The sequence below is a fragment of the Tinamus guttatus genome, unplaced genomic scaffold, assembly GCF_059628265.1.
Source record: "Tinamus guttatus ecotype Peru unplaced genomic scaffold, ASM5962826v1 Tinamus_guttatus_pri_ptg000327l, whole genome shotgun sequence".
Lineage (NCBI taxonomy): Eukaryota > Metazoa > Chordata > Aves > Tinamiformes > Tinamidae > Tinamus > Tinamus guttatus.
In genome coordinates this window covers 8327212-8354752 of record NW_028288861.1, presented here as the reverse complement: position 1 = coordinate 8354752, position 27541 = coordinate 8327212, and the positions used below count along the sequence as shown (strand labels likewise).

The window sequence follows — 27541 nt, the reverse complement described above, 5'->3', positions numbered from 1 at the left end:
TGATAAATACACAGGTAAGATCTGTGATTGACGTTATCTATGGTTATCGACAGAAACTAAAAAAAAAAGTTCCTAAATTAGTTACAGTAAGAAAGATTACAGTATTTTAAATTTACACCTTATTTTCAAAAGCATGATGAGAAACAGCTCAAGACTCTCGAGTATGCCAGAAAATACCCTTAGGGATAGCCATGGGCGTAGGATTCTTGACGCTCAGCTCCAGTCAAGCCCTGCGCTACCTAACGGGTACCGCGGGTGCGCGGGCACGTCCCGCGGCTGCTGCCCCGCGCTCGGGCCGCCCCTGGGCCGCGGGGACGCGCGGGGACCGCGGCGGGGGCTCGGCGCGGGGCTGCGGCGCCTTTAAGGGCGAGGCATGAGCTCACGCGCAGCCAATGAGCGCGCCCGCGGCACCCCCGCCGCACCGGGCGCGCGCCCGCCCGCCGCGCGCGCCCCCGCCGCGGGGCCAGGGCGGAGCGGGAAGCGGCGTTGGCGGCGGGCGCGCGCTCCCGGGGGCTGCCCCGCCGCGCGGCCGGGCCCGCGGCGCACGGAGGAGGGCGGTGATGCCGCGGGCGGCGCGGGGCCATGAGCGGCAGGGGGAGCCGCGAGCGCGCGGCGCCGGACGCCGAGCCGGGCTCGCGGGCACGCGCGCATGCCCGCGCCTACCTGGGGCAGCTGCGGGGCCGCGTGTCGCCGGGTGGCGCCGAGGGGCCCGGCGGCGGGCGGCGCGACTACCTGGTGGAGGCGGCGCGGCAGCTGCGCCTGGCGCTGGAGCGCGACGTGAGCGAGGACTACGAGGAGGCCTTCAAGCACTACCAGAACGGCGTGGACGTGCTGCTGCGCGGCGTGCAGGGTGCGCGGGGCGGCCCCGCGCCATGGCGGGCGGACAAGGCGCCCCGGCGGGAGGCGGGAGGGGAGCCATGGGGCGGCGTGGGGATGGGGGGACCCCCATGGGCACCTGCTCTCTCACCCGCAGTTGACCCCAATAAGGAGCGTCGCGAGGCCGTGAAGCGGAAGATAACGCAGTACCTGAGGCGCGCGGAGGAGATCTTCAACTGCCACCTCCAGCGGAGCCTGGGGAGCGGCAGCCCCGCGGACACGGTGAGGGGCTGGGGCTGGATGCGGCCTCCTGGCTCTGCCCTCTCCGAGGGTCAGCTCAGTCTCCTTGGGGCTGACCTGGCCAGGTCCGGAGGTGGAAGCCAGACCAGCACGTGCTGGTGCTCCCTGAGCCCGTGCAGTAACCGTGTGTCTGCTGTGCATGGGAGAGCTGGGTCGCAGCTTGATACGCTTGGGATTCTTATCCCAGGAAATATGGAACTGTTGGGGTGTAATAGCGATGGCCCCGTGGTCTGGGAAAAAGCGGTGGAGAGGCACCTCAGGGTGGTAACACATCCACAGTGAACCTTCTGACCCCCCTGTGCACAAGTGGCCAGATGTCCTGGGGGGGTGCAGAAAGTGCCAGACTGTCACTAGCCTCCGGGGGAGTCTTGGTGGCAGCTCTTTTCCTTGTCTGGACTGAAGGGTTGAGCTGTGTCCAGGCTGTCCGTGGCATTTCCAGGACTCTTGCAGGTGTGTTGTGTAGCTTCTTATCATCATTCTTAATAGTAAAAAAATGGACATTTTGATGGGACGGAAACCAACAGGGGCATCCGTCTTATTAGATGTTGAAATGTTTTCTTCCTCTAATTGTTCCCATCTGTATGGAAAACAAGCTGTGTTCAGCAAAGAAAACTGCAGCTCACACACCATTGTGGGACCACATGGGGCAGGACAGGGTAAGGGCCTGAGGAAGCACTGGTGAGGAGGAGGATGAGAGAATGGCAACTGCCTAACATCTCTAAGTGCCTCATCTTTATTATATGTTTATATTATTTCATTTTAGTTTAGTTTAATTGTATTTTCTCTTGCAGGGTTACAGCAGCCTGCGCTTCCGGCCAATCAGGACACTAAGCTCAGCAGTGGAGAACCTGAGACGGTGTAAGGTTGTGGGAGTGATTGATAAGGTAACGACTATGTCTGCAGCCAGGAGAGCGTGAGTGGGAGCTGGACCAAGCCAATTGTAGCCTGAAAGGTCTTACTAGCTTGGATGCAGGTGACTGCCCTTGATTGTGCTCACCAAAGAGCATGAGGGCTTTCATCCAAATCATTCCCACTAAGGAAGACCCTCAGGGGAGGGTAGGAGTCCTTTTGTCAGATGAGAAGTCTGTTGATGTGCCCATTATTTGTGGTTCTTAAAGCTCCCAAGATACTTGCAAAGAAGCTGACACCTCCATTCCTTTCCAATGTAGAGAATCAATCTGAATGTCTAGATCCTGTCATGGTAGGTGTCTACCGATAGGCTGGACTTCAGTAGAAGACAAGCTTTCTGCGCAGATAAACTAGTTATAGTTCATGGTCTTGGAGTGAAGATGCCAGGCTTACCATCTCCACTCATGCACAGATTCATCGTTCCCTTCCATGCATCACACATCCAGTTTGTCAGGACTAAGGTAATTCTCACAACTTGTTGAGGCCCGAGCGGGCAACTCGGCACAGCATACAGAGCCCAGAAGGAGCTGGATGAATATGTCCTTGGTGAAGGGAGCAAAAAATGGTGTGGTAGTCGCCTCTTTGGTTAAGTCCCTAATCCCTGACTTCGTGGCTAACTCTGTGCTTGATATTTCAAGAATAAGGTTTGAGCAACACCAAACTCTGGTAGTTAAGTGAAGTTTAGTTTATTTCCAGAGTTAAATCTGGGCCATTACTCCAGGCTGTGAGTTGGGATGAGAACAGTCACCGTTCTTGACATGTGCTGTGTATACTGCTCATAGGTGCAGATAGTCCAAGATCCAGACACTGGTGGGACTTTTATACTTAAGGTGAGTGTTGCCAGCTTCACAGCTCATCTGTCATCATCACCTTTGGGTGATCCTGAGGGAGAGGTGTCTTCCAGCCAATAAGGCTGAGTGGGGAATACTGTTTAGCACCTTTTAAATGTGGCTCAGCAAAGGAAGGCTATACGAACATCAACTTTCCTCTAAGCCCTCTGTGATCTGATATTTTGTGTTCACTCGCGTCCCTCAGCCGTCTCCAGTGAAAGGGGAAGCAGCTCTCCTCCTTCCTGTAAGCCTGAGCTGTGCTTCCTCTCTTGCTCTGGTGGGCCTCAACCTTGTAACGGTGCAACCCAAGCCTTACACCTGCGTTACTCCCAGTGCATTTAGACCAGCTGTTTGCTAAAACTTAAGGACTTCAGTAACTGGACAAGGAGGCTGGCATGACAGGGAGACATGTCAGTTCCACAGGGAAAAGTAGAGGGAGGCAGTTTGAAGTAATGTGTTGAGTCAGAGTTTGAGCTGGTGCAGCTGCGGGGCATGGCCACTGCTCGGAGCAGCACTGTGGCTTGCAGGTGGAGTGTTGTGCGCTGGCAGAACTCTCCATTGTTGGAGATGGAGAGCCACAACCGGGTACTAGGGCCTGAGAGATTTGTCTAAGCATGAGCTTCAGCTTTCCCAGATGGAGTCACTGTGAGTGACATGGGGAGGACATCCATGGGGCTTGTCAGAGGGCACTTACCAACAGATCTTCCCAGCTGGCCTCTGCCCTGACGGGTGCTAGGTTCCAAGGAGCCCAAGCACCTATCCTGATGCAAACCCACTTCCATTTACCTCCCTAGAGCCTCCCCAAATCCTATGTTGAGGCTCGTGAGCGGCAGACCATCATTCCTCATGGAGTCCCCTTCATGGTCAAGCTGCTGTGCTACTACGTGAGTGAGGACTCCATCTTCCTCCACCTGGAGCATGTGCAGGGTGAGTGCTTTGTTGTACTTGCTTCCTGTCCACACAGCATCCTGCTGTCAAGCTCCTTTCCTTTTGATCTCAAATATGTTTCTCCTGCTGGTCTAGGATTGTTTTCTATAGTGGCAGTATAAGTGCTCCTCCTTGGAAAGGTGGCTGGAAGGAGCCACTAACCTTCATTGAGGCTTCAGGAGTTTTGGTAAGAGCTGACGGAGCAAGTGAGCTAGAAATGGAGCAATGGAGACCTAAGAGAGAGAGGTTTGTAGGGGGAGGAGGCAGATGTGGAAACTGGCTTTAGCCTCATCGAGTCCTGAGGCTGTCATAATATAATCATACCTTGCTGTAGGGAAGGTGATGTGGTCTGGCACCTTCTGGCATGGTCAGAGAGATGATGGAAGCAAACCAGCAAAGGGTTTTTGGAAAGAAAAAAGTCTCTTTATTGCTGGCACAGTTTGCTGGCTATGTCAGCAAGGTGATGGAAAAGAAGATCCGGGTGAGGTAGTTCACTTGGACATTTAGAATGAGGCGGTCATTGTAACTGATTGAAAAAGAAGAGGCTACACTAGATTTTTGAGACTAAACCAAAGAAGAGATGGTGGATCAAGGAACAAAGGATAGGGAGAACGTAGGGTTCTGGGTAAAGAAGAGTGAAAAGGGGAAGCTGCTAAGAGTGAGGAGTTTCTTTGCTCTCTGCCAGGTGAGTGGGTGGGTAGGAAGCAGCAAGTGAAGTCCATTAATGACAAACACACTGTGACGTGTGCTCAGCATCTCGTGCGTTGCTGTGCAATGAATTTGCAGGAAGCAGTTGGCAGCCGAGTGTAACGAGACGGCCCCTTGTGATGAGCGGGTCTGTGAGCTTGCCGGCAGCCTGGCAGAGAGCTCTGGGCTGGCTGCTCTGACTCAGCCCTGGCCTGGTGCCCTGGTCTGCGCCATGGGCTCTGTCTGGCAGCGCTGGTGCTGGCGGGTAGGGGGGAAATGCTCTCGGGAGAGCAGGGATGGCTGCAGGATCAGGGGCGTGTGGGAATATGTGGCTGGACTGTGACATGAAAGTGATGTGGCTGGTATCAATGAGGCTGTGCAGAAGGGGTAACAAAAGGCTGCTGAAGGAGAGCAGGGTGAGCTGCTCTTGTGCTGGGTCACGGAGCAGTATGGGGTTCAGTGACATCGGTGTTTGTAGCGTTTGGGGATATTCTGCATGAACTTCTGTTTTTCTTCAGAAAAAAATAAGGCCTAGTCGAATGTGTCCCTGCTTGAGCAGGGGCGTTGGACTAGAAGATCTCCAGAAGACCCTTCCAACCTCAGCCCTTTTGTGATTCTGTGCAATGCAAAGCGTGCAGGCTGTGGCCTGTGCCTGGACAGGCAGTGCTCGCAGCGGGGAACCTGGAATGCTTTCTACCCAGCACTTTATCTTCTCACTTTCCAGGAGAGATGCTGTGGTCTCACCTCCGCTCCAAGTACTGTGTCCAGCAGGGTTCCTCTGATGGCTCTGGCTCCCTGCCTTCCAAGCACATTCCATCCCTGAGGGACTGTGGCAGAGAGGAGACAGAGGAAAGCTCCTGTGGGAGCAACAGAGACTGCCTCTGCTCTGCTCAGACTGGCAGGGGCCCCCTGGGCTCTGCAAAGCGTCGCCTGTTGGGAAAGCCTGACCCCTCCGCCCCTCGGGAGGAGCCCCCTGCCAGCGTCCGGCGTCCAGCTCTGCCCGGCGTCATGGACCGTGTTCCAGCAGCATCAACCAAGGCCTCCAGCCACCCCAGCGACCAGGGCCTGGCCCCGTGCCCCTGCGACTCTCTAACCAGCAGCGAGGGTGAAGACACTGTGTCACAGAGGGCAGCCTCCCAGCAGGATCCCAGGCCGTTTGCTGGCCAAGGGCTTCCCCGTATGCCCAAGACGGGGATAGGAGGCTGTCCAGGAAAGGAGGAGGCTCCGTTTTGTCAAGTGTCGGAAGCGCCCTGGGCTCAGTCGCTCGTGGCTGCCCCGGGAGGGAAGCAGCTCTGTGCAGGAATTGCCAGGCGCAGTTCAGGCAGGCCTGACGCTGCGGTGCAGGAGCCTGCGTGCAGGGCAAGCATGGCCGGTGGCCCTCATGGAGAGGAGCCAGTGTCTGCGCAGTGCAGGTCTCTGGCTCCCTGTGGCCATACCCAGAGAGCCTGGGCTGTGAAGGAGGAGCAGGTCCAGCTGTGGGCGGCTGAAATCCTCTTGGCCTTGGAGGGACTTCACCAGCAGGGTGTATTGTGCCGGGACCTCAACCCCAGGAACGTGCTACTTGATACGGCTGGTACGTGGTGCCCAAGGCTCTGCCCTGAGGAGAAGGGAGGGCAGCGGGCTGGGAGACTCCTGGCTGCCCCGTTTCCAGGAGATTCTCTTCAATGTGCTTTGGGGGAGGGAGGCAGACTGGGGAGTTTTGGATGGCTCTGAGCATGGAAGTGTGGTCCATGTCGGGGGTTTTCAAGAGCTTATTGCAAGAAATCTCCCTGCAGAGGGAGAATAGGGGCCACAGCCACAGGAATGTGATGCATCTGCTCCCATGTGGGGTCTGGTTGGCTGGGAAATCCCAGCACAGGGAGCCTGAGACCAGCTAAACTGTGTGTGAGGTTAGTGAAAATGCGGTTTGCCCCTGGCTGTAGTTACTGCCTGCCTGGGTGTTCCTGAGCCTGTCCTTCCCCTGAAGCCCTGAGTTGTTGCCGTGCATAAAAGCCTTTGAGTGCAAGCCCCTGATCAACGGGCTAGAATGGGGCAAGCTAGCGCCAACCTTTCCCCGTGGCAGCGCCTCTCCTCACTGCAGTCTGCCCGGGGTGATGAGCTTGAACCCCCTCTAAGCAGAGCCACCAGCAGCAGGTGCCTGGAGGCAGCTGGGGCAGTGGCGGGTGCTGTGGGGAGCACAGCCCCCGTGCGCAGGGTATGGCCTGGCCCAGCACCCTGGCTGCTCCTGGCGGCATCCCTGCCTCCGGCTGGAGGGGAGTGTGGTGTAGGGCCGTGTTCCTGCTGGAGGCCCTAGTTTGTGCTCAGCTTCCCTGGCCTGTTGCGCTCTGCAGGTCACGTCCGCCTCACCTTCTTCGGCCAGTGGGCAGAGGTGGAGCCGCGGTGCAGCAGCCGGGCGCTGGAGGAGCTCTACGGCGCCCCAGGTAAGGGACCTGCTCCTGCCCTGGGCATGGGGCGGGGGCAGATCCTGCATGCGGTGAGACCAGCGGAGCCGGGCAGGCTCCAGCACCACGGGTCCGGGTGCCCATGGACTGCCCTGCCGCCAAGCTCTGACTCTCCTCTGGCTCTTCCTGCAGAGGTGGGGGGTGTTTCTGAGCTGACGGAAGCTGCTGACTGCTGGAGCTTTGGGTCTCTGCTGTATGAGCTGCTGACAGGAGTGGTAAGAGGCAGATGAGCTGTGTGGTGCTGGTGGTGGGAACCAGGCTGGATGAGCTCCTGCCTGTACTGGGGTGTTAAGTTCTACCATGCTAGGTGGGGTTGGGTGGTGGTGAAATCTTAGCAGGATGTTATTGCCCTGCTCAGTGCCTTTTCTCACTATCACCCTCTGCCTCCTGCAGCCCCTGTCCCAAAACCACCCTTCAGGGATTCAACCTCACACCCAGCTGTACCTGCCCGAGGGCCTCAGCCTGGCAGCTGTGTCACTGCTCACCGAGGTGAGGAGGCTGCGTGTTGGTGGGGGGGCCCAGTCTGGGTGGCTGCTTTCCCGTGTCTCCATCTTCCCATCCCATTTCTCTGCAGCTCCTGCAGCACAGCCCGAGGCGGCGCTTGGGCTCAGGAGGAGGTGGAATTGCGAAGCTCAAGTCCCATTCCTTCTTCAGCACCATCCAGTGGAACAAGCTGGGGGGCTAGGTGGGGGGGGAGGGTGGGGGGGCCTCAGGGACCCTTCCTGGGGGCAGCTGCTGCTGGGAACCTGTGAGCCTGGGGCACAGGGAGCTCTGCCTGCGGGGAGGTCTGGGCTGCAAGGGCTGCCCTTGGGTGGGGCGGGGGGGTGCATGAGGTTTTTTGCAGCCTTAAATGTTCTTCCATCGCTGCTTGTGTTTCTGTTAGCATCTCTGAGCAGGCTGTGGCCAGGGACAAGCTCTCTTTTCCCACCCAGTTATTCCTGGTCTCACACATTGCGCCATAGGTGCACCAGCCTTTCTGACTCCCAAGGAGAGGCCACACTCCCCTTCTGGGGCTTCCTGCCAGGCACCCATGTCCATTCCTCTGCTTTGCTCCGTGCGGTGGGACTCCATCCTTTGGGGTTTTGTATCTGCTGCTACCTGAGTTGATCCCCCCATTACGTTTTCTGGCTTCCAAGTGCGTTTCCTCTGAGCCCTGTGGGCTGGTCCCCAAGCCTGTCCCTTGTGCCATTCATCGGCTGCATGTGTGTGGATAATTCCTGCTGTAGGGAGCTGCAGGGAGGGGGATGGAGTTACCCCCTGGCTTTTCTCGGTGGCTGGCTGCACAGAATAAAGCTCGAGTCCCCGCTCGCAGCAGTCTGCTTTTGTTCCTGCCCTGGGCTAGCTGCCCTGCAGCCCAGCATGCTGAGTCCAGCAGGGTCCCGGCTCTGGCTCTTAACCCTGCGTGGGCGCCCCGGGGCTGGAGCTGGGGCTCTGCTTGCTGCAAAGGGGGGAACAGGAAGCGACCTGGTGCCAGCAGCAGAGGTGGCCTGGAGCCCTTTGTGCCAGCCCCACTGCCAGCCATGCCCTGGGTCAGACCGGGGCAAGGATGGCCTGGGCACCCTCCACGCTGCCTGCTTCAAGCCTGAGTCTGGGAAAGGATTCGGCTTCCGCACCAGGATGGATTTTCCTTGGGGAAAGCCACAGGGCCTGTAATTGATTCTAACGCTTCGCTGTTGGCCCCTGTTCAGTCTGTAGCCGCCTGGTGCCCACATTGTGCTGCTCTTCTTGGGTGGCCCCTTCTGCTAGCAGGGAAGCAGGCTGGTCTCGCTGAGGTTGCTGTGTGCTGAGCGCAAGGGTTCCTCGCAGGACACGCAGCAAGGGCTTGAAAGGATGAATGATGAGAAAGTGCACATGTAAGGCGTGACCCTGGGCTGAGGCTGCTTCCCGTGTCTCTGTGCTGACAGCAACCATACCCCCCTCCTGCCACCTCCCCTCGGCTCTCCGGCCACCAGAGGGAAGCAGAGCCCAGAACACCAGCTCCAGGTTAGCGAAGGCAGCATCCACCTGGAAAGAGCAGCTGTCTGGAGGAGGTGAAAGCAGGAGGATGGGGAGCAGGGGAAGAACAGCTAACGCTGAACAGAGCAGGATGTGCTGGAGCGGGAAGCGTGGTGCTTTTCCTAAGGCAGCCTGCGACGCCTGGGCTCTCAGCAGGAGCGTCCTTGCGCCGGCTCCAGCAGAGCCGCTCTGCAGCCCTCCTGCATGGAGCGCCAGCAGGAACCATCACAGCTGGCTCTGGTGCCTCCTTTTAAGAGCCAGGCTCTTCCCGCATTTTCTGGAGCTCTAGCTGGAACGCAGGCAGGGCCTTGCCCCGCTCTTTCACATGGGTGAGATGGGCCCTCTCCCTTCTGAACATGCATGGCAGACAGGTGCAAGCAGCGCTCCATAACACCAGCACCACCAACTCCATAGCTTCAGGCAAGAGCAGCTAAAACTTCTTTCTCTGGAGCATGGGACAATTTTCCTTTTTTAAAAAGCCTTTTCCCTTGGTCCAATTCTGCACAGATCAGGGAAGGTCCAAGGGCCATAATGGGCCAGAGCTGCCAGGAAGGGGACGAACCACTGCTAGAAAATACTCATTCCCGGTCTTCAGCATCACCACCTTTGCTAAAAGCAGCTGCCTTCACTTGGAACTGGGAAGTGCAAACCCTTCCCTGAAGTTGATGACAGAGCTGGAAAAACCCTACACAGCTCCAGAAATTATTTCAGGAACAAGCACTGCTCCTTTGGGAAATGGACTCAGCACCACATGCCAGCCCGAGCCACTTTCTCCTTTACTCTCGATTTTTTTCCCTAACCTCCTTTCTCCCTTTGCAAAGTTCACATCCTCATTTTTTCCCCCCTCACATTTATGATTTAGAGTTAATGCACTCCTGTTTTTATCAGGATAGACTGACCTGGTTTCAGCTCCATAACTGAACCAGCCTCTTCTGGCTCTTCCTTTTGGCTTCCATCCCATTTAGTAAATGCTGGGATTTCCCTGCTGCCTAGAGTACCAGACCAAGAAAGGGATTCTTTCCAGTCCTGAAAATCCTTGTTACTGGGAAGAGGCAATTCAGTGCCAAAGAGGGCTTAAGAGCAAGAGTGTTCAGAACCAGAAAAGCTTCAGTTTAGCAGCATCTAGGGAAACACCCTGCTCCTGTTTCCTTTTTTCCCTCACCACCCAAGGAGAGGCTTTTTACCCTAAGCTAGGGTTGCTGCTGGGGCCCAAGCGTGTGCACAGGACCTCGTGCTTGCCTCCTTAAACACACCCCACCTCTCAATCGTTGCCCAGTTTTATTTCATTTAAAATCCGCTGTGTTAAATATTTTAGTTACAAGTTCTGTGTAGAGGGTAATAGACTCTGCAGGCACTAGCAACCCCCTCACTCCCCAATACATATGTGCGCTATTGGATTAAGGACTGCCCCCCACCCCCAACCCAGCCACCCTGGGCTGGAATATACACATTCCCTTAAGGACATGGCCCAGCCTGCCTGCCTCTGCCAGCAGCAGGCCAAGCCTTTGCACGCAGGAAGCCAACAGTTTCACCCACCGGCAGTGAGCTGTGATCCAAGGACAGCTGCAGGGGGCTGCTTCTTCCCCAGTGTTGGACACGTAATAGTGAAAGGGTTGTGGCCCTGGGGACAGTGCTACCTCCACAGAGACCCCAGACTCTGCCCACCCGGCTGTGATAGAAAAGAGAGCTCCAAGGGAAAGCACAGAAGCTGTGAGCGTTGTGTTCCTGTCTGCAGGGGGAGTGTAACTAGGCAGAGGCACCAACCTCAGCCCTGCTGCTGCGGCAGCCTGGGCGCCCCACGCTGCTCGCAGCAGGGCCCATGAGGATGAAATATTCTCAGGCAAGAGAGGGAGAGAACAGTAGCAGCCTTTCCTTTCCTCTCCCTCCCAAGAACCTCAGTACTAGGAAATAAAGCTGAACCTGCCTCGGAGGGGCAGGGAAAGATACCCTAGCACAGCAGCAGCAAGCAGCTTCCAGTGGTATAGGACAAGCTAGAGGTGACAGTTTGGTGCTGTGAGGGAGAGAACGCCATACAGCTGGCCGTGGAAAGGCAGTGCCATTCAGTAGTTGATCCACTGTATAGCAGTGCTAGTGAGGAACTGACCCTTCTTTAAGCAGAACAGGAAAGGAGGTAGGAGCTATCCCTAGGATTCCCTCTGGGACACATCCGGTCACAGGGGAGGGAGGCTGGAATGACCCCTGGCAGCTCTCAAATGCCCTGCGTAGCCCCTGCTGGTGCTGTGGCCCTGGGTGGGTGGTGTGGGGGTTCGGCCGCTCTACAGGTCGAGCAGCAGCACGCGGGGATCCTCCACCGCCGCCTTGATCTTGCGCAGGAAGGTCACGGCCTCTCTGCCGTCGATGAGCCGGTGGTCGTACGTGAGCGCCACGTACATCATGGGCCGCACCTCGATCTGCGGGAGCGGCGAGAGGCGTCGGTGAGCTCGGCCCTACTGCTGCCCCCGGCGCTTCTGGGGAAAAACTGGGTCTGCCCTGTTTGGCATTTCCTCCCAACGATGGTCTCTCAGGTGTGTCTTAGCTGGTGGGACTGCACACCCACCCGTTCACCCAGGGGCTGAACGCCCTGGCCAGGTCTGCCTTGCTTGCAGGACCCTCCTCCCTTTAGGTTCTGTTCCCCAGCATGAAGACCAGAGCGCCAGCACCCGCTCTTCCCCAGACCTAAGCAGTTTATCCAGCTCTCCCACTTGGGTAGGGGGCAAGGCTCCCTGCACACCTCAGGTAAGCCTCACTGCCAGCAAAGCTGCCCTTCATCTGCTTGCCCCAGCTCCCCACAGGACAGCCTTTCAGGAGGTGGCACCAGCCCACAGATGAAAACATGCAGACTACAGCCGTCATCCCAGAGAGCCCTTCCCCTTTCCAAAACTCCCCCCACTTACTTTGCCTCCCACGGCCACAGGCCTGTCGAAGATTGCGTGCATGCCTAAGATGGCCGACTGGGGTGGGTTAATGATAGGTGTCCCAAAGAGGGAACCAAAAACCCCTCCGTTGCTGATTGTGAAAGTTCCACCATCCATGTCTTCGATGGCCAGTTCATTCTTCCGTGCCTAGAAGAGTAAGGTCTTAGAAAGCTGCTCTGACAAATCCCAGAAGGCAAAGTACAACAGCTTGGATGTTCGCCCTCTCCAGGAATAACTGCTGATGGCAACAGCTTCACTTACTAATCTGCTCATGTGAAAGAATGGATTACTTTGAAATGCATCCTGTCTTTAAAACTGAAAAAATTACTTTGTCTTTGGGGCAGGATTCTCTTGTCTTAGCTTCTAACTCTTGCTTTTGCAGGAGACAGACACAGGGACTTCTATCCCAGGACTGCTCAGCCCTGGCCTCCAGAGACAAGGCAAAGACACACTGCACCACTAGAGCAGCATGGGACATCTCCTGGAAGGGCTACAAGTGGGTAGATTTGTCCTGTAAGGCAGGGACACAGCTCCAGCTGGAATGGATCACACCCCACACCACTGTTCAGTGGGCTAGAGATCAGAGATGACACCACCAAGGGACTGAACTGGTTCAAGCATATTCAGCAGCCTCAATTCTCTCCGCTCCTCCAAGCTTTTTACAAAAACAACCCCAGCTTTTCTTACCTTCTCCCCCAACTCATGGATAGCACGTTCTATGTCAGCAAAGTTCATGTTTTCTACATTCCTAACGACAGGCACCACAAGACCCTAAGGGGAAGCAAAGTGCACGATCAGCAAATTGACTGCAGTGACAAACAGGGGTAACTGTTAGTGGGCAGCAGCCTGGTCTTGGCTCAGCAAGTTCCTGCCTCCTGCTCGGCCCAGAGCGGGTGGCTGGTGCAGCTGCCTCGTGCCTGGCAGCCTGCCAGGCAACCTGGCATCATGCACACAAAGGGCCAGCACGGGTCCAACAATAACCTATTTGCCCATGAACCCATCACCTCAAATCAGCTGGGTCTGTCTGGAACCCAGCTCCACCTTTGCAAGCTCAGGGGAGGCACTGGGCAGGGTTCAGCTGCCACCTCTCTCCCCACAAGAGGAGTGGAGTCCGTATCTCTGTTCCGTGAGCAACATGACCAGGAACAGCCCTTTGAAGCAGCAACGTATCTTACAGATACGGTGCCACAGTGCAGCAAGGTTAGCCAAAAGGCAGGACATATAAAGCTTGCTCAATCTATGCCACATCCCCATGGCTTCAAGAGGAGGGGGGAAAAAGGAAAAAAAAAAAGAAAAAAGGAAAAAAAAAAAAAAGGAGTTTCCTCTAACTTCAGCTTTCCCACTAACTACTAGGATCTACAGAATATGGCAGAATATTCACAATCTTCCATCTTCTGCCCCACCCTGCTCCAGCAGCCCACAGCAAATCAGCCCTCTCATCAGGGAGGCCAGCCCCCTCGCTGTGTCCCGCTGTGGTGCCGCTCGCAGCCGCGGTGCCTCAGAACACGTGGCCAGCCCCACCGGGGCTGCAGGAAGCACGACCAAAGCACACACTCACGCGGGGAGTCGCGACGGCAACGCTGATGTCCACGTAGTCCCTGTACACAATCTCTTTGGTCGTATCGTCAATCACTAGGAGAGGAAAGAGGCCGTGTTACACATAGAGTACCCAAGAACAAAATCTCAGCAGGCCAGATGTAGTCACAGAGTCATAAAAACTTGTTCATCTCTAGCTTACATGTAGCTCCAGAAAAAAAGCAAGCCCTTGCTGCCCCTGTGGGAAAAAGGCCAGGACAGAGAAAGAGGAAACACTGGCCAGGGAGCTGAGTCCCCTCAGACACTGCCCTGGCTGGTCTCCTCTTTCGGCTTAGAGCACCAGCTAAGACACCCCAGAAATCATAGGACACCTCCAGCAGTTTTTGCATGCCACCCAGCAGGGCTGTGCCTGATACGGACTGGGTGAACACCAAGTTACCCACTGGCCTCGCACTCCCTCCCTAACAGTGCCCCTCTTGGCATGCTGTCCTCTGCCTACGTAGGTGGCATTAGGAAAACCAGCTGCAGCCCATAGGGCTTTGTTCTCCTTTGCCCTGTGATTCTGTGACTGGCTTGTGAAAACTGTAAGCTCTGCCCTGGTTCACAAATCCCCAGCAAGGGCCACTGCTCACCTGCATTCACGACAGGCTGGTCTTGCAGAGCAAAAGCTGCAGCTTTCACAAAAGCTGACATGAAACCCAGCTTCAGGTTGTGTTTCTTCAGGAAGGGATCCTTGTGTTGGGCTCTCATCTCCCGAATGTTACTGCAAAACATAGGACAACACAGGTCACCAGACAGCCCAAGGAAAGACTAGTCACTTGCTTTGTAAGGAACTTCAGTGTCAGACCCAAGGATTGCAGAGCACCACCAGCACCTGGCAAATGCCCAGCCTGCTGGGAAATCCTCCAAACACAGGTGGAGATGGAACAGGCCGAGAGGCTCTAAGGCCCCTGCCAAGCGATGCACAGGAGTCGGTACCGGCCCACGAGCGCGGCAGGACAAGGGTAACCCGCGTGGCCATGCGGCCAGGCACAAAAGCGAGATGGGCTGCGACTTATTTCCTGCATAGACCTGACGTTGCAGAGGTGCTCGGTGACTCCCTGAAGCCACTGCTAACAATACCACAGACAACGACACTCGGGGCAGTAAGGCCCCAGCATGGCTGGGCAGCCCCAGCAGAGCGAGGACAGGGGAAATACCCAGAGCAGAGAAGATGCAGGTGGTGACTGTGGCAGGAGGCTTCACCACCATGCGAGTCCAGCGGCGGATGGCACACCAAAGCCTCTGGCACACTACTGTAGCTTTGGGAGTACATTGCACATGAAAGAAACCTCCCTGAGGCTATAGAGAGGGGACCCACAGTCCTCAACCAGAGCAGTGTTTCCCCACTGCTTGTTTATCAGACTGCAGATGTTTACAGAAAAGCCTGTGGCTACGAGCTCTGTCTATTCTGGGCTAATACCAGTTGTTGTGGAATTGCACTGTCCAGTCCTCCCCCCTTCAGAGACCTAAAGTCTTTGAGGAGAGTTTCAGCAAGGGGCAGGGGTCTCCATGGTTTAAAGTGTTTGTTTTCCTGTGCCTAACCTTGTTTAGGGCTAGGATTACTGTCCAAAGAAATTAAAGCCTCCCAAGACGCAAGGACTGCAGCAAAGAGGACGAGGTTTGCTAAGAGACGGGCTCATTAAGGCTTCCTCCTTTCAGACACTGACCCCCATGGGGAGCACGAGGCCCCAGCACAGGCCCTCACAAGTCAACAGCACAGCAGTCGATCCAAAACAGATTATCAGATGCAACGAGAGCCCACAGCCAGCGTAAAGCGACACCAAAATAAGCCTCTGAGAGGAGATAAAGCTGTAGCACTTCCCCTCCAATCAAGACTATTTTGCCAACCTTATTGTTCTGAGACCCAAATATTTACATGTTTTGTCTTAAGGAGCAGAATAGGATTTCACAGGGCAATTTGATTTGGGCACAATTTCCCCTTAATGCACTGTAACATAAGCTGCCCACCCTCCAAAGCCATTAGTGCACTCAGTCCATGCAAGCACTTGCGTGTGAGGAGACCCCCACCCCGCGGAGGGAGCTGTGAGGGAGGCCGCTCTGCCTCAGGAAGGCTGCACCACCTGCACACATGGGCCTCAGACCTGCGCAAAGCTCCCCTGAAAGGCTGTTGCAGCCAGGGGAAGCAGCTCACAGGAGGCCAGCTCTGCCCACCTCCAAAAGCAGTAACCTGGAGGGGGGCTGAAAGCAGGTGCTACATGCTGGTGTCTCCTAGCAGCTAGGACACAAGTGACACCCATCACAGCTGCTCCTCTGCTCGGCACTTAGCAGTCCTCACACAAGAGCTGCACAGATGAGGAATGAGGTGGCTCACTTTTATGAACAGCAGGGGACATCCAAGGAGTGACAAGGCATGAGGAAGTTAAACACCCCTCACCCTGCAACACCAACAACCCTGAGCAAGCTGCACAGAAGCAGTACGTCTAAGAGGTCCCCAAAACATCGGGCCAAATTCCCCAAGGAGAACGAGCAAGCTCTTGGCTTCTATTTAAGATGACTGCCTGTATCTCTTTCTACCAGCAAAAGGGGGAAGAGGTCTGATGCTCACCTCATATCGATTTCATTGAAAGTGGTCAGCATGGCACAAGTATTTTGAGCCTCTTTCAGGCGCTGAGCAATACGCTGACGCATCCTGTTCATTTTCACCTGAAAAAAGAGTAGAAGGTGTCTCAAGTTCATTCAAGGAATAAAAAACACAGGAATATCAGAGGGCCTCTCTTCCCACCTCTCTGACTAGCAGTGGGTGTCTAGGACTGTTTTCACTCTAGGTCTCCCTGAGAGCGATGACAGCTGGAGGAGCTGATTTTATTACAGAGTCACCAAACTCGAAAAATAGTTCCCTTGAAAGGAAGAGCTTAATCAGACAGAGATAGAGTTACTTCAGACATATATTCCTGGTAACTCCTGGCATAGGTAGGTTTCCAGCACAAGGCTAAGAACAGTCATCAGGAAATACTCCTATCACTGCTTACTCCAAGCTGCTTAGCCACATTCTTTCAATGTGTTAGGCAGGTGTAGCAGCTCTTTGCTAAGGGCTGGAGACAGACCGAGCAGAACACACTGAGCCCTCTGCACTCAGTCACTGGAGCTCAAGACAAAACTTTTGTCTCAAAATGACCTGTGTCAGAGTTGGCTCTTCTTCCACCCTATCCCCTAACTGGTACCCTCACATGGAGCATTTCCCCACCTGTCACAGCCCCACTGAGTTGGATGTGAACATGTAGATACAGACATATCCAGAAAGCCCAAGGTTTATCCCAGAACAAGTTGTTACCCAGCAGTTGGTGAGGCCCCTGTTCCTGCAGCTTACCCTATGTTCTGATCTGGCACCTTTGCTGGGCACTGCCTCCCCAGGAGGGGCTGCCGCTGGAGCTGCAGCCGGCTTCACCGCAGACACTGAGAGTAAAGAACACATCTGTCAAAAGGCATCAACCACAGAAAAGCCCGAGCCTGACCACAACACCTTGGGGTAGATGAACCACTCGAGCCCCTCACTTGTGTACCACCTCGTGTGAGCGGCCTTGAATCGGGCTGGGTAGGCTCTGGGCACAGCTAAGTTCTCCAGCCCAAAGCACAGAGACCACAGCTGTTTGCTACTTGTAACTTCACATATCCTCCCCAGGCAGGGAAACCCTTGGATGGTTGTTGCCTCACCTGGCTTGCTGTCCATGGGCTGAGCTGACACCGGGGGCACTGGTGGCATTGTAGTAGGAATTGGTGCTGCAGCAGCAGGGGGAGCAGCAGCAGCTACAGGTTCGGGGACTGCAGGAGGAGGAGGAGCTGCCGCTGGTTTGGCCTTGGCAGGAGCAGCTGAAACACAAGGAGGAAAAACCCTTGCAAGGGCAGCCACAAGATGCAACTGGAGCCTCCACTGCCAGGAATCTCAAGTCCTTTCACCAGAGGGTGAAAATTGACTTCTGACATCAGACTGCCCTTAGGTGTTCAACACTACAGAACTGACAGGAGCCACCTTCAGCGGCTGCCATGGTGAAGGCAACACTGACACGTTTTACTCCTTTTAGCATATTGGAGCATGCTGAAGCTTGCAGAAGAACAAAGGAGAAACTATCGATACCATACAGGCACATGCAAAAAAAACTTCTTGTTTTACAGCTCACTTTGTTCATATTTAGTTTTCCCATTTCATTTGTGCACATATAGCAAACTGTTCCTCATCCTTTCTGCTTTGCTCCCAGCTGTTGTTGGAGAGCTTGGATATTTCAAGAAGTGACTTTCTGATGGCATGTCTGCTCATAACCATCCACCACAGAGCCTACACCCCCTTGTTTTATTTCTTCAACTCACAAAGTCTCCTTACCTTGCAGGAGACTGGACGCTGAAGAGAAACAGCTAGAATGGAGAGTTGTATCAAGGGAATTCTCAAAAATTAGTTTTAGCTTAGTGCTGCAATTTCCTCCAGAAGCAAAAAAGGGAAAGCTCCCCATTACATCAACTAAAATTACACTTCTCTAATGAGCAAATACGATTCTATGATTCCAACTGCAGAGACAGATGGAGAACACATGTAGCCTGCTTCAGGATTCCCCCAAACACTTTGCTTCTATCATCAGGAAAAGGCTTGAGGAAACAAGAAAGCCTGAGCTAATTATACATTTCTGACTCACCTCCAGTTTTCCTGAGTTTGAAGAGAGGGGTGCCCCCTTCCACCTTGCCACCATCGGGTACCAGAAGGGCTTCAATCACACCAGCTGCTGGGGCTGGAACTTGCACTGATGTCTGCAAAAAGGAAAATCTGTGAATCCTGCCCTCAGCCACTGCATAGAAAAAAGTGCCCAAGAGAAGATGCCAGTACGCACAGATGTGCACTGTAATTTGGCACTGGAAGCAGCTCTGTCTCACACCATTTCCACCATTTTTCATAGCCTCCACCAGATTTTTTGTGCCAAAACTTAGAAGTTTCTGTAGCTGGCAGTGTGATGTGTAGCCTGATCTTCCTGCTCCAGGGCACAGTCCAGAACTGACTTGCTGCCAGCATCTTCCTGACAGCAACACTGGAAACAGAACTTGGCAGGGAGCTTTAGCAAGAACTTTACAGCTTAAGGTTCCTTTGGGTAGTAAATAAACGTACAGGCTAACTTTAAAACAACATGAAGATGACTTCTGGCACTGCAGTTTTCTCCTGTTTAAAAACAAATGGGTTTCCCAGCTTAGAGCCCCTAAACTGGAAAGATGCATGAACTAGAACTGCATCTTGCAAAAACATCAGCACCATCAAAGGCATGAGGAGAGTTTAACGACAAACTCTCACTTAATGCACAGCCAGCATTCACACTACATGAGAACAGTTTTTCTCCATGAGTGGAGCAGGAGACACAGGCTGGGCCTGCAGGCTCGAGGTGCTCTCAGAATGAGAGGAGCCATACAGGCTACTCACTAGAGAACCAGAGAAAGTTTTGGTCCATAAAACGCCTACCTTGTCTGTTTCAATCTCACACACCACTTCATCTTCCGCCACTGTGTCTCCAACAGCTGAATGACAGATATGAGAGCACTGTGAGGAGGGCGGCGTGCTCTGGCCTCCCCCCTTAACCCACAGCAGGCTCCCACAACACCAGTGCAGCAGCAGTGGTGCTGAGAACAGCAGCCAGGAAACAACTACCTACCTTTCTCCCACCTGACATCTCCTTCTGTGACTGACTCTGCAAAGGCTGGTGTGTTCACTGTAACCACGTCATCCCCTGTGAGAGATTGACAGACAGACAGCCTGGAATGCAGTCAGAGCTCAAAACACATGCACCGCTTCAGTCTTGTTACCAGGACTCTCCTGGAAGGGGGTGGTCAACAACATAAAATGCTGGCCTTCTTGCTTCTACACTGATTAACATTTAAACGCAAAATAAATTCACATCTGATTTGAAGCTGCACTGCTGCAGGAATGCCAGACAAAACCTTTATGCCCTAGGGACATAAACCCTCAGCCATCCCTTGAGGAGGGACATCAGTGAGACTAGACCAAAGACGGAAACTTCAGCCTTTATCAGGACAGCAAAAAGTAGCATGAGAGCCATCCCACCAACTCCAGACTCTTTACTTACTATGTACTGCAGTGGTTCTGAAGTAGCGAACAGTGAAGACACTGGAGCTATTTACTCTGCAAAGAGAAAGGAAAAGAATGGGACACAGAAGAGAAAATGCAGGTTCCCCTGGGGGCTGCCAGCCCCCACCTAAAGCACACTTTACATTTGCTGTAATGTACAGGCAGCCTACCCTACACCTAAGAGTAGCGCTGCAAACAGTTTTTTAGCCTCTATACAGGGACTGTCATCTCAGCAGGAGTTGCTAGACTATTCCAAAAAGAGAAAGCGTTACAAATGCTTGGGAAATGATGGCAACCCCTCCAGAAATCAGCTACTTCTCTCTATCATAGCCCTTCACAGGAAGTAGCAATCCCAAACATTACAAAGTATACACCCACTGGAAACTTTCCACTTGGAAAACAGAAGCATTGCTGCTTTATCATTTCTTCTAACACAGACTACAACACTTGGACCAAACACTCCAGCATCTCATGCTCTCATGGATGAGAGGGAAGAAAAGATTTTATTTGCGAAAATATCTTCACAACTTCCACAATGCAAATTTTGCCACATGAACATGAGTTGCCTGAGCCATCTTCTACAAAAGATCACATTTTCACACATCCAACAGAATTCCTGCTTGGAAGCCATCATTAAATATTAAAACAAACAAGATTTGCAGTCAGGTAAAGGATAAAGATGAATTTACCACCTGACTCCTCATTTCTATCCCTTCCCTGCCTCAATACCCGATTCCAAACAGAGCTTATTTCACTAGGACCAGCTTCAAGCTCCCATGATGTGCACAGGGATTTCACGATGGCTGAACCGATCCTGCCTCCCACTCCCTAAATCTGACCAAGCCTAGAGCAGCTCCTACACGTGTGGATACTTACACAAGCTTCCTGCTGTTGGTGTAAGCCAGGCCCTGGTTCCCAGCCACACCTGCAATGGAGAACAGCGTTACCCCACAGGACCATTATCCAGCCATACAGACCCAATGGTCTGTGACAGGAAAAACAGCACAAAGGACACCACTGTCCACCCCCAAAGCGTGTGGACAGCAAAGGAAAAACACATTGAAAATAGAGTGTAGGGCAGAGTAGCAAGTTGCCCTCATCTCTCTTCTCTGTCCACTCCATGGCCCAGGGACATTTCTTTTTCAAAATTCAGACAGATGAGATTCAGCCCCAGATTTTTACATATCCCCTGCCCCTTCTCATACAGCTCCTATGCCCTGACATGGCAACTTTTATCACACTCTGAACTCCTGTCCTTTGCCTCTATAAGGGCACTGGGCATCTTTCCAAACTGATCTGCAAGGGAATCAGCACAGCAATCAGAGCACATAATTATCTCAATTACACAAACCTTGCAGGAGAACCATTTTCCCACTTGACTTTTTTTTTTTTTTTTTTAAAGGGTTCTATGACTGACACCATCTCCAATTAAAGAGTTAATGCTGCTATTGTAACAGCTGGAAAAGGTAACCGGTTTTAATCTGTTCCTCAAAGCAGGATCAGGAGTAACTGCTGTACTGACATATAAAGACAGTATTGCTAAGAAAAAAAAAAAAAAAAAAAAACAGAAAGAAAAGCAGCTTTGGGGAAAATCCATTTTAAGCACAGAAGAGCAGTTCAAAAGTATGCTCCATTTGATTTAACATTCACCCACCATTTTCCAAGAATTATTAGAGAGCTATTCCCTGCACCAGCATGTGTCTCAATCAGTGCAATGCTTGAAATTCACAGGCAGCAGCACAGTGTAATCTTCATTTTAACCGAATGGTTCAGCAGCATTTAGATTAGGCAAGTGAAACATCCACAGAGAAGCACACAGCTCATTTCACCAGCTGTTTCTTCATTGTACGATAGCAATAACCCCGCATTAAACCTATCATCAGTTTCCACAACAGCTCTATTCTCTCTAGATACTTTGAAACCAGATAAAAGCGCAAGACTCACCAGACAGCGAGCATCCTGCCAGTGTGCAATTCCCCTGTCAGAGAGGAGAGGAACCATCAGTCTTGCAAAAAACACAGACCACCCTAGGAGCATTTCGCTTTTCCCCAAAAGACCAGGAGCAGGGTTGGGACCCATCCCTCTCATGCTCCAGACTACTGGCATGTTAATACCTTAAAGCACACACAAGCAGACGGCAAAGCCTGTTTGAGACTACCCTGCTCTTTGCTTGCTTTCTTCCTTGCAGGATACTTTCCTGCAGATATGCTTGTTCTTCAGCTGTAGCTCCTGTTCTGACCTTCTCATGCCAATGTTTCTCTTTAAGAGGGAAGAGATTTCTAAAGGCCCATTCATTAAAATTTACTATGAATGAGAGGCCCAAGGGTACTGGGCACAATGAAAAAGTGTTTCAATATGTTTACTCCTTAAGTCATGAAATCCAACATACAGCACTGTATTGTTTGTTTAAGGCTGTGAAGCCTTTGAACTTGGTGAAGGGAAGATTTTCCCTCAAAGGCAGAATTCCTATTGCCTTCAGCGAGACAGGAATTCCACCTCCTGGTGACCTTTCATTTAATACCCACATAATCATTGACTGCACCTCTAACTCAGCATAACATTCCTCAGAAGTCAAACACACTTCAAAGATATTCCAATTTCTTTCCTTGGCTTCCACTGGCATCAGACCTAAAGCTATTTACAAGCTATACCAAAATGCCACTTTAATTATGACTGAAACACAGTTAACTCTGGATTGCAACAACAGCAGCTCAAAGTACCCTCATCCTGTAGCCAAGACAAGAGGCAAAACTGTTTTAGTCAGATCTTCAGCTTCTGAATGGTGTTTGTGTACAAACCTTGACTTCAGTTTCGCTAGAAACAGCAACATGGGATATAACTAATCCTAAAACACCAAAATAACATCTGGAGATGCACGTGAGAAGACAACATGAACATCAAGGGCCAAAGAGATGTTGGAGACTGTCATGCAATCTACAGAATTAAGTGTTGTAGAAGAAATTACATCCCACAAACATTCACAAAACGCTCATTTTGTGAAAATGAACATTAAGTCTGGGATTGGTACCTTGGCAATTTAACCACCCAGACTTCTTGATGCATTCACTGTATCCTCCTATTTGGCTTTTCAGATATTAATGTACAGTCAGCCGAGCTTAACCTGGTTTCAGCGTTGGCACCTGGGATAACTGCGATATGGTTCCTGGAGAAGCTGCCCTAACCTGAACTGAGTACAACAGACTCAACTCCATATGGCCAAGGGCCTTTGCACCATGATCCTTAGCATGTATGTTTTATCTGTGATAACTTCAGAAAGTGGAAAGAACCTGCCTAACAGGATGTTAATTACAAATAAAATATTAAGCAGCATTGGCTCCCTTCTGCATATCTGCATATTAATATTTTCCTAGAAGCTTTATGAAGAGGTAAACCTAAACTGGCCCAGACTGAGAAAGAAACAGTAAATTTTATTTATTCAGAACCAATTAATTGTAAGTTTTTTTGTTGTTGTTTTGTTTTTTTAAAAAAGGCAGCAAGCTTAGCTCTGTCCTACAATAAATGCCTGGGAGAAAACACATCTGCAGATCTCTTCCATGAGAAGTGCCAAGTCTATGTCCCACAGCTGCTGCAATATTAAGGAAAATTTAGTATTATGCTATCTACCCTTTGCCTTTTAAGCAAGAAGAGAGAGATAGTGGTTTAATGTGAGGCAGAAGCCACTAATAAAAAGATACCAAAACTGCCTCTTCTGTCCCTCTGTCTTACATTTTTCAGAGCTTCTTTATGTCCTCCCCTTATAACCACAGTATGTCAGCACACGCAGCTTGAAAATGACGTCTAGCAGGGTTTCCTAGTCCCTTTTTCTTGAAGGGATCACCACGATTGTATCTATTCCTCACATCACCTGCCTAAATCTGCTCTGCAACTGATCCTGAAGCTTCTCCAGTAAAAATGGAAACAATCTCTGTCTCACTAACTAACATTAGTACTCTGGGTCCCTTTGGAGACTCAGTCTTCCCTTAGAGAAATAAGCCATGGTCACATTTGCTAGCAACTCACATACCAAGTGATTAACTTTTTCCCTCCAAGTTACGATTTCTCAGAATTGGGAAATACTGTTCTCATGCCAAAGTCAGCCTGCAAAACAGCTTCCTAGGCCACACTTCTTATGGAGCTGTCACCTCCTGTTATGCCCCTACACAGTGAAATAAATTATGGAATACAGAGGCTGAAGGCAGCCTGCAGCCCACAGGATAGGGATGGCATCGCCGAGCGGATGCTGTAACTAAGACAACGAGCTGATAACTCCTCCAGCACACAGAGAGGATCGAGCAGGGAACAAAGGTTGTTATAAACCTTTTCCCAGACAAACAGAGCTTCATTCTCAAATAACTAAAAACAGCTCTTGATCTAACTGACCTTCTTCAAGGCTACTCACTTCTCTTTGGGCTTCTTCAGAAGGTCTCTCAACACTTGGAGCTGCCCACTACAGCATCTAACATGCTCTAAAGCTGGTTCCTGATGTACGCTCTGGATTTCTATTTATCAGTTCATTACTCTGCCTCCTTTTTACAAGATCATCAAATTCCAAGTGTCCCTTCTTTACCCTGTTTGTTTCCTGCTGACTCAAACCTACGCTCTCAAACTCCACACGGCTCCTGATTTCACTTCTCCCACCAGAGGTTTGCCACATTCTGGCACTTCCTTCTACATTTGCAAAGCTGTATCTATCCTGTCAGCAAAACTCATTTTCAATGTCCCTAAAATCAAGGGGAATACAAGCGACCTCCATGCTGTGACTCCTAAACTCACCTCTTTTCCAGGACGCTCAAAACCAAACAAATACAAAAACCCTAGGACTCCCTTCTCACCGCCGACCCGGCCCATACGTGTATGTATAGACGCACATACTCGAGCAAGGACACTCGCTACCCAGCGGGCGGGCGGCGCGCCGTGCCGGGCCGGGCCGGGCCTGCGGGCTCGGCTCTGCCCGCAGCGCCCGGGGCGGCGGCGAGCCCGGAGCGGGGCCGCACGGGCCGGGCCGCGGCGGCTCCGCCCGGGGCCGCAGCCGCCGCCGCGTCCCGGTGCCCTTGGCGCCGCCCGTCCGCCCGTCCTCGGCGGCGGCGCCCCCTCCCTCCCTCCGTCCGTCCGTCCCGGTCGCGCTCCGCGGCGCCGGGCGCGCTCCGCGGCGGTACCTGGCGCAGGGCGCGCAGCGGGCGGCCCAGCGCGCGGCCCAGCCAGCGCGACCGCCACAGCAGCAGCATCGCGGCGGCGCGAGCGGCCCGCGCGGACTCCGGAACCAGGCCCCGCGCGAGGCGGAAGTGCGCCAGGGCGGGCCCACCGCGCGCTGCGGGGGGGCGGCGCGCGGGGCGCACCATGGCGGGCGGGGGGGGGACAGGGCGGGACACGCGTGGGGACGGGGACACGGGGAGGGAAAGGGATGGGACACGCGTGGGGACGGGGACACGGCGGGACACGCCTGGGAACACAGGGAGGGACAGGGCTGGGACATGCCTGGGAACGGGGACACGGGGAGGGACAGGGATGGGACACGCCTGGGAACGGGGACACATGTCGGGATGGGGCTGGGAAGTCCATGAGTCAGGAACAGGCGTGGGGACAGGGGCTGGGACACAGGGAGGGAAAGGGACACACGTGGGGACAGGCAGTGGGGCAGGCCTGGGCCACCAGGCGGTCCCAGGGATGGGGCCATCAGGCTGCGCCAGGCCAAGGGGGCTGCAGTGGAGTGGTGGCATTTAGACCCCAAACATCTCCTGTGCAACCTCTGTGCTGCAGGTGAGCGAGGAGGCAGTCTCAGCTCTGCGTCATGCACAGAGCTAGGCTGGAGACTGACCAGGTCTCATGGCCACTGGTTTGAGTGCTGGAACAGAGAGGAGCTCTCGCTGTGGCCATTGAGCTCCAGCAAGTGGGATGGGACAGGGTGCGCGTGGTGGGACGGGGCCTCCGGGGAGCTACTGTTTGCTGGGCTCTTCCAGTGTGTTGGTGTCTCATCCTGCGGTCCCCAGACTGGGCAGAGCGTTCTGGATGTGCCCTCACAAGCACCCTGCAACGGTAATAATCACTTGTCTCCAAGCTGCCGGCTGCTGCTGGCAGTCACTGCTGCGAGGACATGTTGCTGTCCTGTGTTAAAGTTGTCCCCCAGGGACACCCGATCCTTTGCTGCAGAACTGCTCCCAAGCAGCCAGTCCCCAGCCTGCCCTGGATGGGGTTATTCTGACCCAGGCCTTTGCAGTGATTTCTCATGCTTTGAGAGGATCCTGTCAGCCCATTGCCCCAGGCTACCAAGGTCCCTCCAAATGGGAGCTTATAAACTGCTCCCTCACACCCTCACTTTGGTGTCATCCACAAATTTGACCAGAGCGCTGTCCAGCCCATTGCTGAGGAAAAGTACCAGGCTAGCATCAGCCCTTGAGATCTATGTATATGTTTTCACCTGCAGAAACTGCTGCAATAAACTATTCTGCTGCTGCATTCAATATACAAAATTGCCATAGAGACTTCCTAGTGAATCCCACCCAAGAAAAATACCTTGCACACACTCCTGCTGAGCCAGGTGACAGGTACCTGGTTGGGTTTGGCTTTGGGCCTCAGCTGCCAGTACCTTCATGTGCTGCCGGCACGGCCGGTGCGCTGCCTCGGGGTGAGGTTCCCCTTGCAGTTAAGCTGATAACACTACAAGCCGCCTCTGAAGGACCATCGCCTTCTGACAACTGCAAGGCACTTGATAATTCAGCTGTGTTGTCTGTTTCCCGGTATTTGAAAGCAAAGGGTGAGGTATCACAGGCCCGCCCTGCACTCTAATTTTAAGTTATGTTGCTGCAGGAATGCTGTGTTAGTGGTCTTCCTGCCTACCTGGAAAAATCCCAGGATTGGGATGGCTGATCTTGATAATATTGCTATAAGCACCAGCAAGTGGGATATTACATGATTTGAAAGGGGCAGGGAAGTCATCTCACAGCTGCAAACAGAGAAACAAGTCCATATGAAAGCCCCGTTCCTCAGGTGTGGTCCACGTGCTGAGAGATTTGTGAATCCTGAGCTACCTTCTGCTTTCTGGCTAGTTTCAGATGGGCAACCGTCACCAGAAGAAAACCCCAAGAAGCTATTGCAGAACCTGGGAATTAGCTTGGGATAGAGATAAAAGGCCATCTGGCAAGCAGGCATCTCTCAAGGAGTCAAGCTGAGATTATGCACACATCCTTAATATAGACATTGCTTAATATGTTGTACTGTAATTTTCAAAATAGTCTGCTAATGTAAATGTGTAACAAATATCCTTGGAATAAAAAAAAAATAGTTGAAGGAAAATCAATAGGAGGCCTTGAAGATGTGCTGACTGCTTTAAAAAAGGCAACTGAGCCAGAACAGCTCTCTGCCAGGAATTTCTCTGTGGTCGGTCTTCTGAGGGCTAAGATCCTTGAACAAGACCACCAGATGTAAACTGCCTTTAACCACAGCCTCCTGCCTACCGAGTGAATAAAACAAACGTCCCTGAGTTAATATTAAGTATGTGGAGGTAAATCAGACCAAGCATTAGGAATGGCACGAGCTGCCAGATTTTGTCTTGCTCCAGGGAGATTCCACCTGCCCCACATCTCCAGCACATAACACATTGTAAACATGCCCCTGGAGCAGAAAGATTATTCCCACACTGAGGTCAGGACATGAATTTATCAGCTGTGAGAGCTGCCAGCTCCCATGGCTGTAGAATGTTTATAAAAGATTATGCAATAACCATGATACTAAATTTTGCCCATTTTCCTGCATCGTTCCATTTTCCAGCTACTGCATGTGGCAGCCAGCCAAAATGCATCCATGTCCCGGTACCTGGGACACTAGAAACGTCTGGGCACCTTTAGTGAAGGTTGAGGGGCACAGGGAGCGGCATCTTCCTTGCCTACAGGTCTGGCTTGCTTTTATCCCGGGATATTTGCAAGACTTGTGTGCCATGCTGGGTTCTGGGTGGGGTTTTGAGGCCAAGTTTGATCTTCCCGACCCTCTCCAGGTGGTGCCTGGTGCCCCTGCCTGCCCTCAGGTCTTGTAGGGCAGCACTGCAGGGTGGCACAGATGTGGCTGCCTGGAGCT

At 52.9% G+C, this 27541-nt stretch overlaps 2 protein-coding genes across 2 annotated transcripts; one reads left to right on the top strand and one right to left on the bottom strand.

The window, feature by feature from the left end:
* Positions 1–582: 582 nt before the first annotated feature.
* On the top strand, positions 583–7595 carry RPS6KL1 (ribosomal protein S6 kinase like 1). The gene is made up of 10 exons (XM_088529379.1): positions 583–850; positions 974–1098; positions 1908–2000; positions 2808–2855; positions 3650–3782; positions 5194–6042; positions 6800–6889; positions 7043–7125; positions 7304–7399; positions 7485–7595. Exons 1-10 carry the CDS (start codon positions 583–585, stop codon positions 7593–7595), a joined length of 1896 nt encoding a protein of 631 aa, XP_088385505.1.
* Positions 7596–10787: 3192 nt separating this feature from the next.
* DLST (dihydrolipoamide S-succinyltransferase) lies at positions 10788–24744 on the bottom strand. Its single transcript, XM_088529222.1, has 15 exons — positions 24631–24744; positions 21419–21452; positions 20351–20399; positions 19473–19528; positions 19041–19115; positions 18851–18906; positions 18042–18153; positions 17071–17226; positions 16727–16812; positions 15965–16062; positions 13989–14119; positions 13379–13452; positions 12508–12591; positions 11800–11967; positions 10788–11316 (listed from the first exon to the last, which is right to left on the bottom strand). The coding sequence occupies exons 1-15, from the start codon at positions 24697–24699 to the stop codon at positions 11182–11184; spliced, it is 1383 nt and encodes a 460-aa protein (XP_088385348.1). The 5' UTR covers positions 24700–24744; the 3' UTR covers positions 10788–11181.
* Between the last annotated feature and the right edge of the window lie 2797 nt (positions 24745–27541).

What these genes read in the sequence shown, in the direction of transcription:
- RPS6KL1 (XM_088529379.1), top strand. Translation starts at nt 583, where the DNA reads ATGAGCGGCAGGGGGAGCCGCGAGCGCGCGGCGCCGGACGCCGAGCCG. An exon ending in CGTGCTACTTGATACGGCTG is followed by an intron (nt 6,043 to 6,799) that starts GTACGTGGTGCC and finishes TGCGCTCTGCAG; the next exon opens with GTCACGTCCGCCTCACCTTC. An exon ending in GGAGCTCTACGGCGCCCCAG is followed by an intron (nt 6,890 to 7,042) that starts GTAAGGGACCTG and finishes CTCTTCCTGCAG; the next exon opens with AGGTGGGGGGTGTTTCTGAG.
- DLST (XM_088529222.1), bottom strand. Translation starts at nt 24,699, where the DNA reads ATGCTGCTGCTGTGGCGGTCGCGCTGGCTGGGCCGCGCGCTGGGCCGC. An exon ending in CGCTGCGCGCCCTGCGCCAG is followed by an intron (nt 21,453 to 24,630) that starts GTACCGCCGCGG and finishes CCTCTCTGACAG; the next exon opens with GGGAATTGCACACTGGCAGG. An exon ending in TTGCCGTCGCGACTCCCCGC is followed by an intron (nt 12,592 to 13,378) that starts GTGAGTGTGTGC and finishes GCTTCCCCTTAG; the next exon opens with GGTCTTGTGGTGCCTGTCGT.